The sequence below is a fragment of the Stegastes partitus genome, unplaced genomic scaffold (assembly GCF_000690725.1).
Source record: "Stegastes partitus isolate 25-593 unplaced genomic scaffold, Stegastes_partitus-1.0.2 Scaffold173, whole genome shotgun sequence".
Taxonomy (NCBI): Eukaryota; Metazoa; Chordata; class Actinopteri; family Pomacentridae; genus Stegastes; species Stegastes partitus.
In genome coordinates, this window is record NW_007577904.1 from 636,007 (window position 1) to 654,250 (window position 18,244).

Sequence of the window (18,244 nt, forward strand, 5' to 3'; positions counted from 1 at the left end):
AAAGAATTTAAAAGCAGTGAGAAGTGATGATGGGCATTTGTCAAGATTTTCTGATGTACTGTTTGACTAAACAACAAATTAATGAACCGATTTGTTCAAAAAACATTCTGTAATAAATTTATAAAACCAGCAGTAATCCATATTTCATTCCCTACTCTGACAATTGGGTATAATTGAATATTCATGGCGTTGCATTTAGTTTTAATTAATTTCATCATGTTGCAGTTGGATGATAAACATAAACAAACGTTTATTTTGACCTGCACCCACTCATAACTCTGAAAGTCTCCTTTCTGAAATTGGAGCTCAGAGTGTAGCCCTCACACGAGCTGCCTACGGCCTTATTATGTAACAAATGTTCATGAAGTACAAAAAAATCGAAGCTGTGCGTTTCAGGAAAGTACAATTTTCCATCTAAAGTATCAGTAATTAGGACTGAGCAAATGTTCACAGTATAACTTCAGCCATAGTCACGGTGATCCGAGGCCTGCGCTCCTTTGAGGTACCCAGTAGAAGACTTTAACAGAAGCCAGCAGCTTGTCACTCAGTATTCAGCGCACGGACCAGAAAGAGGACACCCAATTTTCTCTGAGCAATGTGTTTCATGTCTTCTTACTGCTGTGACCTTTAAATGGCCCCTGATACTCAACACAGATGAATGCGACATGTTGGAAAGAACAAAGCGCTTTTAGACCATTTGCATTGAGCGGGTTTTTGACGAACAGCTCAAACGCTACAATCCTGCACAGGGACACTTCGGTACAGCTGAACATTATTGACTTGGGTACAAAATCTTTCCTGCATCAGGCAAATGACTTCCCCTCAGGGTTCTTTAAAAGGGTTTGTACTCTGTTTATGATGCGAAATTGCCATAAAAAATCAATACATTTTTTGTTGGGGACAGTTTTGTCCTTATTATCTCAACTCTGCTGCTGAGTAATGAGGCCCAATCTCCAGAGGGGCTGTGAGTAGGAGGAGAATGATCGTGCCACAGTGGTTTAATCTCAGTAGCAACTGCTAAAGTGAAAGTCACACTACAGGACTATTTGAGCAGCCTCCAAGTGTCTCTGTGTCTAATCCAGGCATGAGCCTTTCACACCCAGGGAAGCTCTGAAAGCCAATGTACCAAATATTTCAGTTACCAGTATCATTACACAATACATTTCCTGGCGCCTCGTCCTGGCAGTGACTGTACCTGCGCATGCAATGAAAGCGGACAGCAGCAAACACTGAAATGCCATTTACAAACTGGAAAGTCGTCATACACCGTTCCCTCTTGATCTTTGTAACGCATAGACAGACTTAACTAAGCTATGCTCAGAAAACGTTCTGAATATTTGAATACTGGGCCAAAAGGATGCTTAAAGCAGACCACTGCCTACCATTCATTACATAAGACCAAAACAAAGAGTCACACAGTGAAGGGTTATGGCTCGGGGTCGGGTGACAGCAGCATATGATTCATGGCTTGCTGTGCCCTTTTGTCTTGTCCTCCTTGTGGTGGGACCATTCACTGCTCTTAGCCAATGTTATTTTACAGCCTTCAGAGCTTGGTCTCTGTCTGTTTCAAGCAAACCGGCAATGTCATTTCCTATGTCTTGTTCCTTCCTCAGTGTGGGACTAAAGAAAGAATATGGCACATGTCACAACAAGAGATGTTCTTTTTTTCCTCATTGTTTTGATGTCGGGAACGGCAAATAATATCAGCATTACTTCTGATTTATCTGTAAAGGTTCCTTACATGAAAGAGTACATTACTGTGACTTTTTATAACATAAACAGGTAATTAAAAGCCCAGTAGCTGGTGTCTGGGGTACTGGTATGTGTTCAGACAGAGGAAGAGTGATATGCCAAGTAGAATATATTCAAAGTACTGCGATAACCTTTGATATTATACTCAGGCCAAGTGTTTCCGTCTGTTTTTGATCTGTGTGATCTTGTGTGAATTTCCTGCTGAATACACTGAATGCCAACACAAAACCAGGACAAGGCAACTAAACCATCAATTACAATTGTTTCAAAATGTTCCACATGTTGACGTGCTGCATGTTGCACGGCCACCACATCAATAACTTCTCAGCAGCCCATTATAATGATGGAAACTCACTGATTTTATGCAAATGAATGCAACGGCAAAAATCTCTTTTCCTTTGCCCTCATGGTGATTCTAACAGCATGCCGAATACATGTACACACTCGTCATGGGACTGAATGAAACTGTTTTGAGTTGGTGACGCACTCAAAATAAGAATGTTTTGTCTGCAGGATGGCCTCCACTTTTTTGTTGAGACAAATTTGAAGTGTGAGGTTTGGAGCGTCTAGTAAGTCAAACAGCTGCTGGCACCAGCTGTGTGGCACAAGTGGTCTCTCCATTTGGTGCTGGCAGCCTACATGTGTCCTGCCAGTGTACAGACTAATGAAGAAACACAAAGCAGCTTACTGATGTTACATGTTGGGTAGGATATTCAGACACAGCAGGCCTATCTCACTTGTTTGTTTTTTAAAAAACATAATGCAAGATGTTTTGTAATTACATAGGACCCTTAAGGCTGAAGCCTTAATAATGAGGAATGTTCTTCTCAGTTTAAAATCTACACATTATAGCTTGTGTTGGGCAGTTTTCTTTGGTTTTTCTAGATTAAGACACTAATATTTCAAGAATATTGTACTGATGTTAGATATAAATGTGAAATGTGGGACTAGATTACACCTATTACAGTCATAATGCCGTTTTCCATGAATTACACAGTGATTTATGAGTAGGTAAAAGATCAAAAGAAGGCCTCTCATTGTGTCCCTGTCCTCACCGCTGTCCTCCATACATGGGCGGCACGCACAGATGTCCGCGCGGGAGTTCCCTGTCCTTGTCAAGCCATTCATGGAGCGGCTGTTGTCAATGGGGCAATGGGCGACCAAATATGGAGAAGGGGTCGCGCTGCTTGGCCCCGTCTCACAGACACTTGGAGTATAAATTGCCCCCTGCGTGACATTTCGGCACACTCTGGTTTACGCACACAAGATCCGGCCTCTGGTGCTGATCTGGTGAGTACCCACACAGCCGACCGAACCAGGACTGAACGCGCAGTGGATTTATTACCAGAGGATGGATACAGAAGTGACAGCGACTTCCAGCTTTGACTAACCAAATGTCATCATCTAACTCAAACCGATCATCTCATCACATCACAGCCCTTCAGCGTGTTTTGATTTTCTTTTGTGGACTACAGATGATGAAAACAAAAACGATAACTTTCCAATCAATCGCCCATAATTCAAAACTAACAACAATTTTGTTGTTTGTCCGCCAAAAACAAACACATCTGTGTTGTTTGCTGTCTATGAAGAGAAGGCCATCTCTTCATTGCAAACAAACATGGAATTTCCTTCCTGGACCTAACCGCGCACACGCCCGCCTGTGTGTGTTGCAGAGCTGACACAATGTGCGACGACGAAGAAACTACCGCCCTGGTGTGTGATAACGGCTCCGGCTTGGTGAAGGCTGGGTTCGCCGGCGATGACGCACCTCGAGCCGTGTTTCCTTCCATCGTTGGTCGCCCACGTCACCAGGTACAGAAAACTACTCACAAATGCAGCAGAAATGTCGCTTTAACATGTTTACATCACATATATTCGTGCGTAATTGCGCACAAACCCCCCAAAAAACATGTCCAGCTGACTGTATTTCTGTCTTTTTTCTTCTTTTTTTTTCCCGACTGAGAACACATTTGAATCCTTGTAAACGCGGTGTTGCTGATCACTACAAGACATTGCTGACTCCTGGCTCTTGTTGTTTTCAGGGCGTCATGGTTGGCATGGGCCAGAAGGATTCCTACGTGGGCGATGAGGCACAGAGTAAAAGAGGAATCCTGACCCTGAAATACCCCATCGAGCACGGCATCATCACCAACTGGGACGACATGGAGAAGATCTGGCACCACACCTTTTACAACGAGCTGCGCGTAGCCCCAGAGGAGCACCCCACCCTGCTGACAGAGGCCCCCCTCAACCCAAAGGCCAACAGAGAGAAGATGACCCAGATCATGTTTGAGACTTTTAATGTCCCCGCAATGTATGTGGCCATTCAGGCCGTGCTGTCCCTGTACGCTTCTGGGCGTACCACAGGTAAGGGTCCTCAGGTGTGTTAGATATTCTTCTAGTGAACACATAAATAGATCAAATGTCCACATATTCATCATTGACTTTAGGTATTGTCCTGGACTCTGGGGACGGTGTGACCCACAACGTGCCCATTTATGAAGGCTACGCTCTTCCTCACGCCATCATGCGTCTGGACTTGGCCGGTCGTGATCTCACAGATTACCTCATGAAGATCCTGACTGAGCGTGGATATTCTTTTGTCACAACTGGTGAGTGTAAACTCAAAACAACAAACCTCCCTGCAAACGTGGGTGGGCGATAACGCAGTACATCATAATTATTTAAACACTGTAGCCTGCAACACATTTGTTTTTTCTGTCCAACTCCCAACACAAACCGAAAGGAAGTCGCTCATCTGTTTGGGAACTGAACTGTCTGATGTCCCAGTCATCTCTCTGCACGAAACACTGAATAAAAGTAGTAGAGTAGCCCTGGACATTTGTTTACACTTAACTTTGAACCGGAAATAAACTTCAAAGCAGTGAAACAAAACTTTGCATAATCTTAACACAGCTCAGTACAACTTCCATATTTGATCCTTTTAAGCTGAGCGCGAAATCGTGCGTGACATCAAGGAGAAGCTGTGCTACGTTGCTCTGGACTTTGAGAATGAGATGGCCACCGCCGCCTCCTCCTCCTCCTTGGAGAAGAGCTACGAGCTGCCCGACGGTCAGGTCATCACCATCGGAAATGAACGTTTCCGCTGCCCAGAGACCCTCTTCCAGCCCTCGTTCATTGGTGCGTAAAGGCGAACTCAGACATACAAACACTGATTTAGTTGCAGTGACACTGTCCCAATGTGGCACCAAAGACGTACTGAATTAACTCTACGATGCCCACAGTCTTAAAATAGAACATTTAAATAGTTTTTGGCATAAATCAGGTGATGTGTTTGATGGTGTTTTTAATCCTAAGCCTTATTTTAGTCTCACTGAATGTATCCCCTAACCCTTAACAGACTACTTAAGTTTAAAGGTAACTGAGTACATTTACTCAAATACTATAAGCCACAGTACAGTTTTGAGGTACTTACTATATTTGGGTGCTACAGTTTTCCGTTACAGTTCCACTTCACTTTATTTCAAAAGGGAAAGTTGCACTTTTTTATTGTAAGTGACAGCTTCAGGCCCGAGGGTTAACATGCAAAACATGTTATTAACTTGTAAGTTATGGTGTCATGTTTTCACATTATTGCATCAGTAATTAATCGCTTGTAGGCCACACATAGAACAAGATAGTATGAAAGGAGACACTTTGCATAATGAATATTTTCCCCTTTGATACCAAAAGTACGTGCTGATAATATTTTTGTACTTACGCTTCTGAAAGTAAAGCAGAGCCTTTTCGAGGAACAAAGTGTTTTTATTGTGATACTTTTGCACCTTAAGTTAAAGCTCCCCTCCACTCATAAAGGAATTGATGGTTGGATTTGTTAGAACTAATTTGGAGCCAGTCACGCTCCAATGGGCAATTTACCCAAGTGTAATGTGGAAACCTAAAGCCTGAAAGGCACAAACACTGTCAATGGACTTTTAGTGATGTAGAAGACGTGTATCCAGGAGTGAAACGCCAAAAATGAAAAAAAAAACAACATTTGCATATATGTTCAAATATCCTAGATTTTTCAATTGAGACGGAGGTGTAAATGTAATTTTATGGATTTCTAACCACATAGTTTAACTTTTTAAACTGGAAAATAGAACATACACTGCTCAAAACAATTTAAGGGAATGTCTAAACCATTGATATCCACTGTGTCATTTATAGAAAACAACACGACATAAGAATGGACAATGGGAACCAAAATTATAATTATATTATAATCCACTAAGGGGGGATTCACTTAAGCTTCCGAACTGGACAGATCTACACTGTTGCCCATACAGTTGGAATAATCTAAATATATATATTTTTTTACCTCTTCTTACGGAATGATTGTGACAATGTGATTTATTCTTGATAGATAAAGTGTATGTCTTCTCAAAACTTTATTGATATGACAATACACATACAATTCATATCACAGCAAACAACTTAACCACAATTAACTTTTGCACACTGTGTATTCGGGCTCAAATAAAATTGGGAGTATTGAACAATAGGATTAAGGTTTTTGTTTCAATTTTTTTTAACCTTGGTCATATAACAGGAAACACATATTCAAGGGGATTCCATGCATGCATTAGAATGTCCAATATTACTCTTTCAAATGCCACTAATATAGAGTACGGCCACCCCTGACACGGATCAATGCGTTAAGACATGGTAGCATACTGTCCACCAGCTTGCTGATGGTGTCAATGGGCAGGGCAGGGCGTCCCACTCTTCAGTCAGATCCACAAGTCAGAATTCATTTCACCTGATTAACTGAGATTCAGTATGTAATGACTGTGTGATTACTGATGTGTATGAATAGAAATAAAAAGAGGAACATGTCTGAACACAAAAATTATTCCAACTTTATGGGCGACGGTGTACATCCCAGAAGTTCAGTTGAATTGGTGTTATACTGTGATGATCAAGTGTTCTATCATTGTTCTGAGCATGCAGTGAGGAAAAGGTCTGAACACTTACTGGCTTATAATTCTGATTTAAATATTTGGCCCTATTCATGGAGTAATCTCAGAGCAAACCTTTGGCGGAATGATTTTCTGAGTACACATGTGTTTATTGCTCATATTACTGACTAATTATGAACACCAACTGGAGGTCACAGTTTATCCACCGCAGATTTACCACTGATGAACACACACGAGTAATCTAAAGCACAGGGCTTATAGTTCACATTTGCTGCACAAAGCGCGCAGCTGTCGGCGGAGCTGTCCGTTTCAGCACCTGTTCTGACAGCTGAGGGCGGTGTCAGACGGAGTGGAGGGGAGGGTGAAACTCAACCAAAGTGTCCACTGTGTCCGCACAGGCATGGAATCTGCTGGCATTCACGAAACCACGTACAACAGCATCATGAAGTGCGACATTGACATCCGAAAGGACCTGTACGCCAACAACGTGATGTCCGGAGGCACCACCATGTACCCCGGTATCGCTGACCGCATGCAGAAGGAAATCACCGCTCTGGCCCCCAGCACCATGAAGATTAAGGTGACTTTACGCACTGGTTGAATGCTAAAATGAGCCTTCTGTGGCAGGTTTCCCAGTATGACAAACGTGTTTGTGCTCAGATTATCGCGCCCCCTGAGAGGAAGTACTCCGTATGGATCGGCGGCTCCATCCTCGCCTCTTTATCCACCTTCCAGCAGATGTGGATCAGCAAACAGGAGTATGATGAGGCTGGACCCTCCATCGTCCACAGAAAGTGCTTCTAAGCGCCGAACTGCCCCCCCCCCCCTTCCCCACTGTCCTCACCCTCTGTTGCCTCCTTCCGTCCGCGCCAACAACCGAAGTTACAGCTCAATAAGCAGCAACTCATGTGTTGTCGTCAAATTCTTTGTTTACACAAGTGCAATTTATATGTGGATATAAATAGGTTTATAAATAAACAAGTGGCCAGCCTCTTCCTTTCTCGCTCTCTTTCCTCTCTGTGTCTCGAAAGCAGCGAAGCTCTGTCCTTCCACCACGTGATGGATGAGCAAAGGTTATTAAAGATTTGAATTAGAAAAGATTAGAGTGGACGGAGGGGATAAGCCATCTCATGAGAATTTAACCTCGCAAAGTTTCCTTTATTGAAAACACAGCTGTCATGTGATCAGTAAGCTCGGTTACCCTGATTGGACAACACAACAACAACAAACAAACAAACAAAACACACCCAAAATGTTTATAAATAAATAAACAATTTAATGGTTTGATACGAGCTAAGCGTGTCAAATGTAGCAAGAAACACGATTTATTTTCTTTCTTTTTTTTTTCTTTTTATTTTTTTAATAACGCATGTTTACGCATTCACTATGGATTCTAGTTTAAAATGACAATCACATAAAGTGTGCCTCAAAATAGTGCAAATCCACACAGTGGTCTAATATTAGTGTACACACAATGCAGCGCCATAAGTTGATCAAATCACAAAGCAATATACAGGGCGGGGTCACATATTTTGTTTCTATTTTTAAACTTCCACACAGAGAGACAGGCAGGCAGGCAGGCTGCCTTGTAAAGCGATTAGCAACTCGGATGATACTTTCACTCTGTCACTGTATCCAGAGCGTCATCTTTGCCCGAGGTGGAAACAACAGCTCTACCAGCCGGGCCAGCAGCCTGCGACATGGGGAGGGATACCTCTGGCCATGCGAGGCTGTCCGCTCCAAGAAACAAGTCTGGGCTCATTTGTAAAGCCGGGCACTGTGTTGGTTCTGGATGTAGAGCAACAGATTGAACAATAGGTTTTGTTTAGATCATGCACTCTGCAGCATATAAGCGAGAAGTGTTTGGACGTCTTGGCATATTACAGATCAAAACACACGAAAGTCACCTTGACCCGCGTTCCCAGGACACGGTACGTTCACAAGCCCTGTCCCAGAACGATACATACTGTCCATGTAGTTCTGTAGCTTTGTGTGTTGAGCAGCTATGGAACAATACAGTGTGGTTGCGGGTTTGATGCCATGAGGAAACACCCATGCAGAAATGCATTCACTCAAGGAACTGTAGGCGACAGCACTGTGGACACAACCGTCCGCAACAGTAACCACTGTATGGCGCACGTTGTATGCAAAACTAAAATACTGGAAATCAGAACCCTGGTCCTCCTGGCTGCGCTCCACCGACCTGTCTGTGCGTACGTGACGCATGGGAGGGGGTGGGGGGGAGACTACTTAAAGGCGGATTAACGCTGGCAAGACATTAAATCCAACCTCCCTCCATCCAGACGCAGCGCGCAGCCTATCAACCTGATCTGAAGATCGAAAATAGGAGGGCTTATAGTAATCAGCCCTCAGACTCTCATGACAAGGAAAAGTGTGGCAACGTTGTGGGAGCGCTCGGCACACACAGCAGGACGCTTACTGGCGCTGCGCGCTCAGCGCATAACCAACCAGATAGCGCGCAGAGAGAAACGGGGACGGTAGCAGCATCCCTTGACGGATGCATTTTTTAGCTAAATTCAGACGCTGTGGAGACTGACAACAACGAGAGACAGAGAGAAGCCGGACGGGAAATAACGCGTTTTTTTGGAGGGATTTGAACAAAGTGCCGTTTTACCTTCGTCTTCTCCGGATGCTCAGAAATGGGGGAATGGACTATACTAGAGAGGCTCCTGGAGGCTGCTGTCCAGCAGCACTCTACTATGATAGGAAGGTAAGATGATCAGCAAAAACCAAGAACAACCGAAGAATCGCAGCAGCCTCCAGGATCGTCTTTAGCATGGTCCCCAGTCCCCCGTTTCTGTGTTGTGACTCCAGGATCTTCTGTAGCATGGTGCCCAGTCCTCCGTGTCTGTGTTGTGGATTTTTTTGTCGTGTTTCACAGATTCCTTTTTTTGTCCACCACCTGAACGAGACAGCGTAGTAAATGAGTTGACCGCTGTCTTTTCAGAACCTGGGATGGTGCTGCAAAGTCAAACAGCCTAAACTAAAAAAAAAAAAAAAAAGGAAAAGAAAAAATAATCATGAGTGGTTTCATATATTCATCCATCCACTTATTCCATTTGATGTTTGTTGGTGAGTTTGAGTGGTGGTTGTGCACTCACGGGTGGCAGAAAGAGATTGAGCGAGAGTCGGCGTTATCACCTCTTTCCATTTAACAAGCCTCACACAGGTACAGTCAAAGCAACGCCGATTGCTTACATGTCATTACCATGGAATCACACACACACACACACACACACACACACACACACACACATACACACACAAATCACACACACTCACACACTAGTCTACACTGATTGACAGACACATAAAAAGAAGCAGATTGTGGGAAACACATCTCCAGGAGCGTCCTGGTTCAGCACTGGACAGCTCCCCAAATCAACACGCCACGATTTGACTCGAAGCGCTTCAGCCACCAGGGCAGCGCACAACTCAGCCACATTTGACAGTAAAGCACATATATATTTACACTTATTTTCACATTGTTTGTTTGTTTGTTTGTTTGCTTTGTAGGATCCTACTAACAGTGGTGGTCATCTTCCGGATTCTAATCGTAGCAATAGTTGGAGAGACTGTCTATGATGACGAGCAGACCATGTTTGTTTGTAACACCTTACAACCGGGCTGCAACCAGGCATGCTACGACAAGGCATTTCCCATTTCACACATTAGATATTGGGTTTTTCAAATCATCATGGTGTGCACTCCGAGTCTTTGTTTCATCACATACTCGGTGCATCAATCGGCCAAGCAGAAGGAGCGGCGCTACTCAACAGTCTATCTGACACTAGATAAGGATCAAGATTCACTGAAGCGAGACGAGAGCAAAAAGATAAAGAACACCATTGTTAATGGAGTACTTCAGAACACGGAGAACTCCACCAAAGAAGCCGAGCCGGACTGTTTGGAAGTCAAAGAGATCCCTAATTCGGCCATGAGAACTACAAAGTCCAAAATGAGGCGACAAGAGGGCATCTCCAGGTTTTACATCATCCAGGTAGTTTTCAGAAATGCGCTGGAAATAGGCTTTTTGGTGGGTCAGTATTTCTTGTATGGATTCAACGTTCCGTCTGTGTATGAATGTGATCGCTACCCCTGCATAAAAGATGTCGAGTGCTACGTCTCCAGACCCACGGAGAAGACAGTGTTCCTGGTCTTCATGTTCGCGGTCAGTGGGTTTTGCGTGGTGCTCAACCTGGCAGAACTCAATCATTTGGGCTGGAGGAAAATCAAAACGGCCGTGCGAGGCGTGCAGGCTCGGCGAAAGTCCATTTATGAGATCAGAAATAAGGACTTGCCGAGGATGAGTGTGCCTAATTTTGGCCGCACTCAGTCCAGTGATTCTGCTTATGTGTAACACAAGGAGGAAAGAGTGTAACAGATGTAAAAAAAAAAAAAAAGAAAGAAAGAAAGGAAGAAAGGAAGGAAGAATAATAAACACCATGATGGACATGATGGACAGCTCCGCACGCCTAATTCGTGTCATGACTTAAAGAGTGGGCAGATTTTTTTGATTTGTTGGTCTTTTATGGACTTCATGGCAAGCGTGGATTACACGTTTGTTTACTTATTTATTATTGCACTGATGCAACTTTTTAGTAACGTTTATACTCTGTAAGATGCTAAATGGAGACCATGTTAAAGTGTTCACAGATTTACTCTTTGTGGGCTGTTCTGCTGTACTTGAAGAGAGTAAATGCAAAAATTGCACTAAGAGGTGAACACTTGGAGAGCCTGACCTTATCCAAATGTGCTACTGACCTGACGGTGTTTTTAAGACATTTTCTTTCCACCTATTTTCTGGCACCAACCTAATTAAATGGCACCATACAAAAGGAAAAATCTACCATCCAGATTTATATATGCATAGATATATAAATCCTTACTGACTAGTTAAAATACATCAGCTTAATTCATGTTTTATGTTGCCTGTGTTGCACCACTGACCTTAACATACAGTATGTAACCATTCCATTGCTTAATAGATAACTTGCAAAACAGTATCTGGTGAATTTGCTGCAAACGCTAACGTCTGTGACTTCCTTAATTTATGACACACCAAAGCGCCCACTGCTTTTATTTGTGAAGTGTTTTCTTGCTTTTGTGTAATCAAGTGCCATACTTGTATATAAACATAATATATATATATGTATACATATGAATATATAAATATATAATAATAATCATCATGAAAGCTGATTCCCTGCTTGGATTATGCTAAATACCGCCCGATTTTTTTATTTGCTTTAAATGTATTTGTTGTGATTTAAATGAAGAAAAATAAGATATACAGTTTTCTCTGTTTTCTTTTGCAAATGACTGGAAAAAAGAAATGAAGTGCAAGTCTTTTTTTTATATACAAGAAAGAAAATGTCTCTCCCCAATCAAATCGGATTGAAACTGGAAAATAGCACAAATTGACATTTTTATCAAAGAATGGGCAATAGAAATCTGCTCTGGTGCTACAGTTTTTCATAGAATGGTTTTAAATGTAACCCGAAACAGACCAGGAGAAAAAAAAAAAAAAAAGAAACATCTTTTTTTTTTTTCTGTGGAAAATAAAAGTGGGATTCATGTACACCAGAAACGTGTGAGGTGCAGTGCTTTGTGTCCGCTCCTGGAGCTTGTTTTTGACTGACCCGTCGCACAGATATCCAGTGGAAGTTTTGCCTTGGTGCAGTGAAGATTTTAGCCACACCCACTCTGTTAAAAAAAAAAAAAGAAAGAAAGAAAAAGAAAAAAAAGAAAAGCCTACTGCAGGACACACCTTGTACAGGATCTCACCACTCTGCAATGTGTTGCAATACTGATGCTGCTTCCATAAGACACATCAATACTTTTGCTCTATAATGCAGAGGCCTGAGAGAACTTTTAGTCTATATGGCATGCATCAAATCAGACACACTCTTTAGTGCATTCACAGGGCTTCACTGTGGACTTAATATGTGACTTTCCCCTGCACTCTGTGGGGATGACAAAAAGCTGATCATGATTCTGGACGGTGAAGGAGCTGCCCTTTCTGGTGCTCCGCTCATCCCTTCTTCTCTTGCTTAAGACAGGAAGCAGCCTGAACTGAGGGGAGGGTTGTGTGCTCCTTGTGAAGGTCAGAGTGAAAACAAAAGATGGAGAGAGAAAAAAACAGAAAGAAGAAAAAGCGCTCAACTACGTGACCACACAAGGTGGGGGAGAAAGTGAGAAAGACGTAGAGACACACAGGGATAAAATGAAATATTTGCAGCTGACCGTTGCAGGTGATCTAGGCAGGGCTGGTCTCCTCATGATTTTGCTGCCAGGATGACTCTGCAAAGCCGGGAGAAAAATCGAAGAGCAGCGGCACCTGCGCATCCATCTCCAACTCAGCAGGGACTCGAGATTTCTCCCTAAGTCATGAACTTGAAAAAAGAAAAACAGAAGAAAGAAGAGCCGTTTGTCAACTTCACTCTGATGCAGTGCAGATAACAGCTGTGTGCACGCTTGTCTTTTTCCTGCATTCAGTTACTCTTTGTATGCTATGCTGCAAAATATTAGGATTTAATATTCACAAAATGAACTTAAATTATAAAGTTACTGTTTCTAGTGTACATTAGTTGTACAGTATTGTTAAAAAAAATTATGCTATGCTGGTTTAATTTTCTTGCAATATTCAAAATCCAGCAAAATAGCAAAATTATTGGGGTATGTTTGAATGCAATTATGCATGCTGTCATGCATTTACATCATGTGAGTGTTGCAGGGCTCAGCAGAGATTACACTGTAAGTATGTGTCTGCATTTTCTGTGCTCATGACAGCTCAGGTACCGGCCACAGGGAGAGCATCTGACTGGCGGTGTGACAAATGTGCATGACAATTAACTTGTGGCAGATTTACACATACAAGACAATGTAGGTACACTGTGTATGGAGATGAAGTAACCTCAAGGACCTGTGCATTTCTCTGTTGGCCTTAGCTACCTTGACAACTGCAGGAGAACAAAACAAGGCTGCATGTCAGCTATTTTAAGACTAAACGGCAAAACACCGCAGGAACACCTCCAATTTTATGTGATTGCAGGTTCTCAGAGAGAAAGCAGGTATTGTTAGAATCATATTCCCCCCGTTAATGAGAGACAAAGGCACCCTGATATTACGAACAGGTATCCTGACTGGCTGTGTGTACTGTGGGAGAGGAAGGCACTCGGCTCATAAACAAATGGCAAATTTATGAGCAGTGTGGGCCTCTTTATCATAAATCTGCCCACCTTGATTCAAGTTAAAAAGACTCCATATGCAGCACATGCAGAGAAGTCAGATGCGTAATTTGAAAGCCTTCAAATAACGTCCATGTTTTCGGGGGTGTTGTGGAAACCGAATTATCCAAAAAAAGGAGGATTATGTTAAACCTAATGCGATTTTTCACCTCCACAAAGCAAGGTTTTCCCTCCTATGAGTGTGAGTTCCTTTACTTCTCTGTTGTTTCATAAACTAGCTGAAAAAATATCATGAAAACATTTAGTTTGAATTTATTTAGATTTCATATGAATGCATCTGAATTTAAAGGCACAGAAATGATCATTATAGTGATTACTCAGGACATGCAGGCACTAAAAGTTCAGTTTGATTTTAGGTGTAAGGTTATTCACATGTCACCAGGTACGCTGCAGCATCAGCTGAGTCTGCCTGGTGTAGATTCAAGGTAGTTGAGGGAGAAAAAATAGCTTTTTTAACACTGAGGATGACCATTGAAATGACGTGATGGAATTATGTGGAACTGCATGTGCATCTGTATTTGAATTTCAAAATGTTCCTGTCTTTTTTTTTTTTCTCACACAAACCCTATAAACTCTATAGGTTTACAGTAGTGAGTTCAGCATTTTCTTTCTAGCTACAGTGGAGCTGCAGGCCTGAGTCTGTATGAAATTGCTGAGAAGATTGAGCGAGTAGTTTGGGGTTCAGTGAGTTAATCTACTCAAATAGTGTCTCTTGGCTGTTTCCTCATGAGAAGGATGTAAAAAGTTTTTTCTCGTGTGTGTGTGTGTGTGTGTGTGTGTGTGTGTGTTTGGGAGTTGGAGATGTGATATATGACCAGACTGTGATTACATTTGATCGATGAGCCCAGACTGTCAGACATGAGGGATGGAGCTGAAGTGCTGACATCTTTATTAATAATCATGGCAGCCGCCTTGGAGTGGCTCGAAAATCTAGTTGTTGAATCTACATGTATGTATAGATTCATCTTAAATGTGATCAGATCTCTATATAAGGGACAAACTATTTAAACAAATAACACACAAAAGATTGTAGAACACTTATCCATACTGAGTACATCTTTACATACAGTATCTACAAAATAAACATTCAACAACAACAAAAGTTAATTCTGAGGTTTAAAAAATATGGAGCCCAAATTATTAATAAAGTGAAAGTGTGTTGAGCGCAACACTGACTTGTGCTGATTTATTGTTTTTAAAAAAGAAAAGAAAACAGCAACAACAATCATTTGAGTTTGCTATTCAAAACAAACATTTGAGAATATGAACTATGCCTCGCAAAAAGGGACCTAAAGAACTATTAATTGTTCCACAGACCTGAAAATGGTCACAAATTCTTCTTAAAGCATTCAAATATTAAGTATAAGTTGTGTATGTAAAAAAAGAAATTATTTCAGACAAGTAGATTTAATAAAAGGTATTGTTAATGTCACACTGCACTTGATCTTTGACCTTTTGAATATAAAAAGCCATCATGTCATCAGTTTCAGCTGTGTCGTCACAATTAATGAACGGATTCTTGAGTTTTGACGAAAAGATCTTTTGTGATCAAATTTTGATTTTTAAGGGCTATTTGTGGCAAATGTAAAAAAAACAAACAAAAAAAAACATAATAAATGTATAAAAAAATCCCACAAAATGAGCCAGACATGAGGTCACACTGACCTTGACCTTTTGACAACCAAAATACAACTCGTTCATCGCTGAGTCCAACTGAATGTTTGTTTCAGAATTGAAGCAAATCCTTTGTGCCATTCCTCAGATATCACGTTCACCAGTTGAGTGACAGCGAAGCACATTCAACAAAACATGTTTTGTGAGGTCACACTGACCTTCACCTTTCTTTTTTCTTTAATAAGTCCATCCCTGAGAATGGGATGAATGGATAAACAGAAAACTCCACAACATACGGCTGCTGTCTGCATGGAGGCATAGAAACACCAGTGCTTGCCTAAAGTTTGCAGAACGAGCATCCTGACACTCCCCAATGCTCCTTGGAAACTGTTCTGTGGGCTGATGAAACTAAAAGCATGAAAACATCATCCCAGCAGTGACGAATGGTGGAAGGCTCACAGTGATTTGCGGCTGCTTTGCTGCCTGTCAGACTGGACAGCTTGCTGCCATCAAGGGGCAAATAAATTCAAAAGTTTATAAAGGTTAATATATGTTGGACGATGCAGCAGCATAGAAACTACAGAATGAACTACAGAATGGCTTCAAACAATGTCCAGATGTGAAGTCAATGAAGGTCCAATGGAAGGACCTCAGAGCTGCATTCACACCAGACACACTGAGAACTGGTCTGAGCAGAAGCAGTTCTGGGGAGATTTCAGCAGAACATTGTGGAAATCCGACACAAAAAGTTCTGTTTGTGTAGTATTATCATAAGCACATTGTGTTTGTCTATACTTTTTACTTAGATGAAGATCTGATCATATATTATGACCATTGTACATCATACACAGTTGAAATGAGTCCACCTGAAACTCTTCCTGCAGTCTGGCATCTGTCTGTGTGCTTGTCTTTGTCCACTATATTCAAAACCATCCACCTGTTTGTAATTGAATAAACATGATTGTGAGGAGAGGACGAACCCTCACATCAGTGTTTTTCCTGCAGCTCGGCCTGCTCTCTGTGGCCTTTTGCAGAAAATGTGACAGATTAATCCAGAACATTCACCTGAGAGTGAACGCTGCAATCCCTCTGCCCCCAAACAAGCATGTCCTCCCAATTTCTCCTCTTTTACCAATCTGAAAAGAGAAGGCCTGCTCTGGGGGAGCGCTACTTTAATTCTGCCTTTTGCGCACATTACTGCATGAAGAGGGGAGAGCAAACCGAAGGAGAAACAGTGAATGCGGGTCTTTTTGATCCACTCAGCCACAAGCAATGAAATTAGCCTGGTTACGGCAGCACATATGCACGGCACGGCATGGCATGGGCAGATATGGCAGACATTGAAACAAAACGCACTCGATGTTTGCATCCATGTGGAGGAGGAGGCAGTAACGCATTTGCACAGTGTGACCAAGTTTCTAACTTTCTGTGGGCCAGAGGAGCAAAAAGCCTCCACTCTGTTCTGTTCTGGCTGTAAAGTAGGTTTCTCTGTCTCCAGCCATAATAATTCCTCTCTCTCCTCAGCCCTGTGCGCCGTACAGAAGCTCAAAGCAAACTTTTTGTTCCGTGGTTCGTGTTTCCAGTGTTTTGTCTTTAAACTTCACCACTATAATGAAATCTCGGCGGTGCAAGGACAAAAGGACAGAGAACATTTGTCATAGTCTGCACAGGAGGATTTGGCTGGCTGATTTGGTTGGTAGTTAGGTCATATTGGCCCATACAGACGGATTTGGTTGAAAATAAGCACTGGCACTGACAAAATATACCTGACAGACCTGACAGCAGATTAATTTCTCATCCATTTTTTAATGTGACCCCCGGATTAAGAACATTAGCGGATTATACTCAGATTTGTCAACCAGAGCAGTAGGACAGCCAGCACCTGGGTGAGGACACAATGCACCTGAACCCAAAAAAAAAAAAAAAACAGACAAATTCTTCCCATTTTTTTGCCAGGTAGGCCAGCTGAACACAGGGTGAGCCAGGGTGAGACGGTTAGAACTTTGAAAAACACACCAGGTAACTTTCCTCATTTACATTTCACTAATATTTTTCTTTATGTTAAGCAGCTTTGTGTTGTGAGGATGCAGCATTTTCTAATCTGCAATATTTGAATTTTTTCTTTTATTTATTTATTTATTTTACCATACTGCACCAACTTTCTTCTGTAGAGCAGTTTTTCATGAATGCAAATGGGACAGAGCCTGGTGGCCACACTGCAGCAAAAACAAACTATTTCTTGCCGGTGACATCTTTAATTTCCCTTCAGAGGTGACGGTTCCCTCTGACATCTCCTGCTTGTTCAAACTTTCTACACCCACTTGCCTCCTCTGCATTCCCTAATAGCTTGTACTACACAAGGCCCATCGACCCTGATAAATGTTTAGGTTCTGCACCATTACACAGCCAATAAAAATCAGTGGCTGGCAAGTCTTAATCAGACACAGAGTCATTCGCGGGCCAATTGGACCTGTACTGATATAGGAGGTACAGAGCAGCAGAGTGCGAGATGGAAAAGACAGAGGCAGAGGCAGAGATGATAATTTACAACTACACACTCTGAAATGCAGCCACACATAGAGCAGACTATGAATTACTACTGTGTGCTACGGAGGCACACAGGGAGAAGAAGATAATACCCATCTTATAAGATTTGTGGGTGCAGAATAAAAAGGACCACCT

The 18,244-nt window shown here is 42.2% G+C and overlaps 2 protein-coding genes across 2 annotated transcripts; both read left to right on the forward strand.

The window, feature by feature from the left end:
• Positions 1 to 2,932: 2,932 nt before the first annotated feature.
• LOC103355909 (actin alpha cardiac muscle 1) lies at positions 2,933 to 7,672 on the forward strand. Its single transcript, XM_008279865.1, has 7 exons — positions 2,933 to 3,042; positions 3,429 to 3,567; positions 3,798 to 4,122; positions 4,206 to 4,367; positions 4,705 to 4,896; positions 7,076 to 7,257; positions 7,338 to 7,672. The coding sequence occupies exons 2-7, from the start codon at positions 3,439 to 3,441 to the stop codon at positions 7,479 to 7,481; spliced, it is 1,134 nt and encodes a 377-aa protein (XP_008278087.1). The 5' UTR covers positions 2,933 to 3,042; positions 3,429 to 3,438; the 3' UTR covers positions 7,482 to 7,672.
• Positions 7,673 to 9,337: 1,665 nt separating this feature from the next.
• Positions 9,338 to 11,067, forward strand: gjd2b (gap junction protein delta 2b). Its single transcript, XM_008279867.1, has 2 exons — positions 9,338 to 9,408; positions 10,215 to 11,067. Exons 1-2 carry the CDS (start codon positions 9,338 to 9,340, stop codon positions 11,056 to 11,058), a joined length of 915 nt encoding a protein of 304 aa, XP_008278089.1. The 3' UTR covers positions 11,059 to 11,067.
• The last annotated feature ends 7,177 nt before the right edge of the window (positions 11,068 to 18,244 follow it).

Excerpts from the sequence above, each read along its gene's own strand:
- LOC103355909 (XM_008279865.1), top strand. The coding sequence starts at position 3,439 with ATGTGCGACGACGAAGAAACTACCGCCCTGGTGTGTGATAACGGCTCC. Across the intron at positions 4,123-4,205 it reads CGCTTCTGGGCGTACCACAG|GTATTGTCCTGGACTCTGGG; the intron begins GTAAGGGTCCTC and ends CATTGACTTTAG. Across the intron at positions 4,897-7,075 it reads CTTCCAGCCCTCGTTCATTG|GCATGGAATCTGCTGGCATT; the intron begins GTGCGTAAAGGC and ends GTGTCCGCACAG.
- gjd2b (XM_008279867.1), top strand. The coding sequence starts at position 9,338 with ATGGGGGAATGGACTATACTAGAGAGGCTCCTGGAGGCTGCTGTCCAG. Across the intron at positions 9,409-10,214 it reads CACTCTACTATGATAGGAAG|GATCCTACTAACAGTGGTGG; the intron begins GTAAGATGATCA and ends TTTGCTTTGTAG.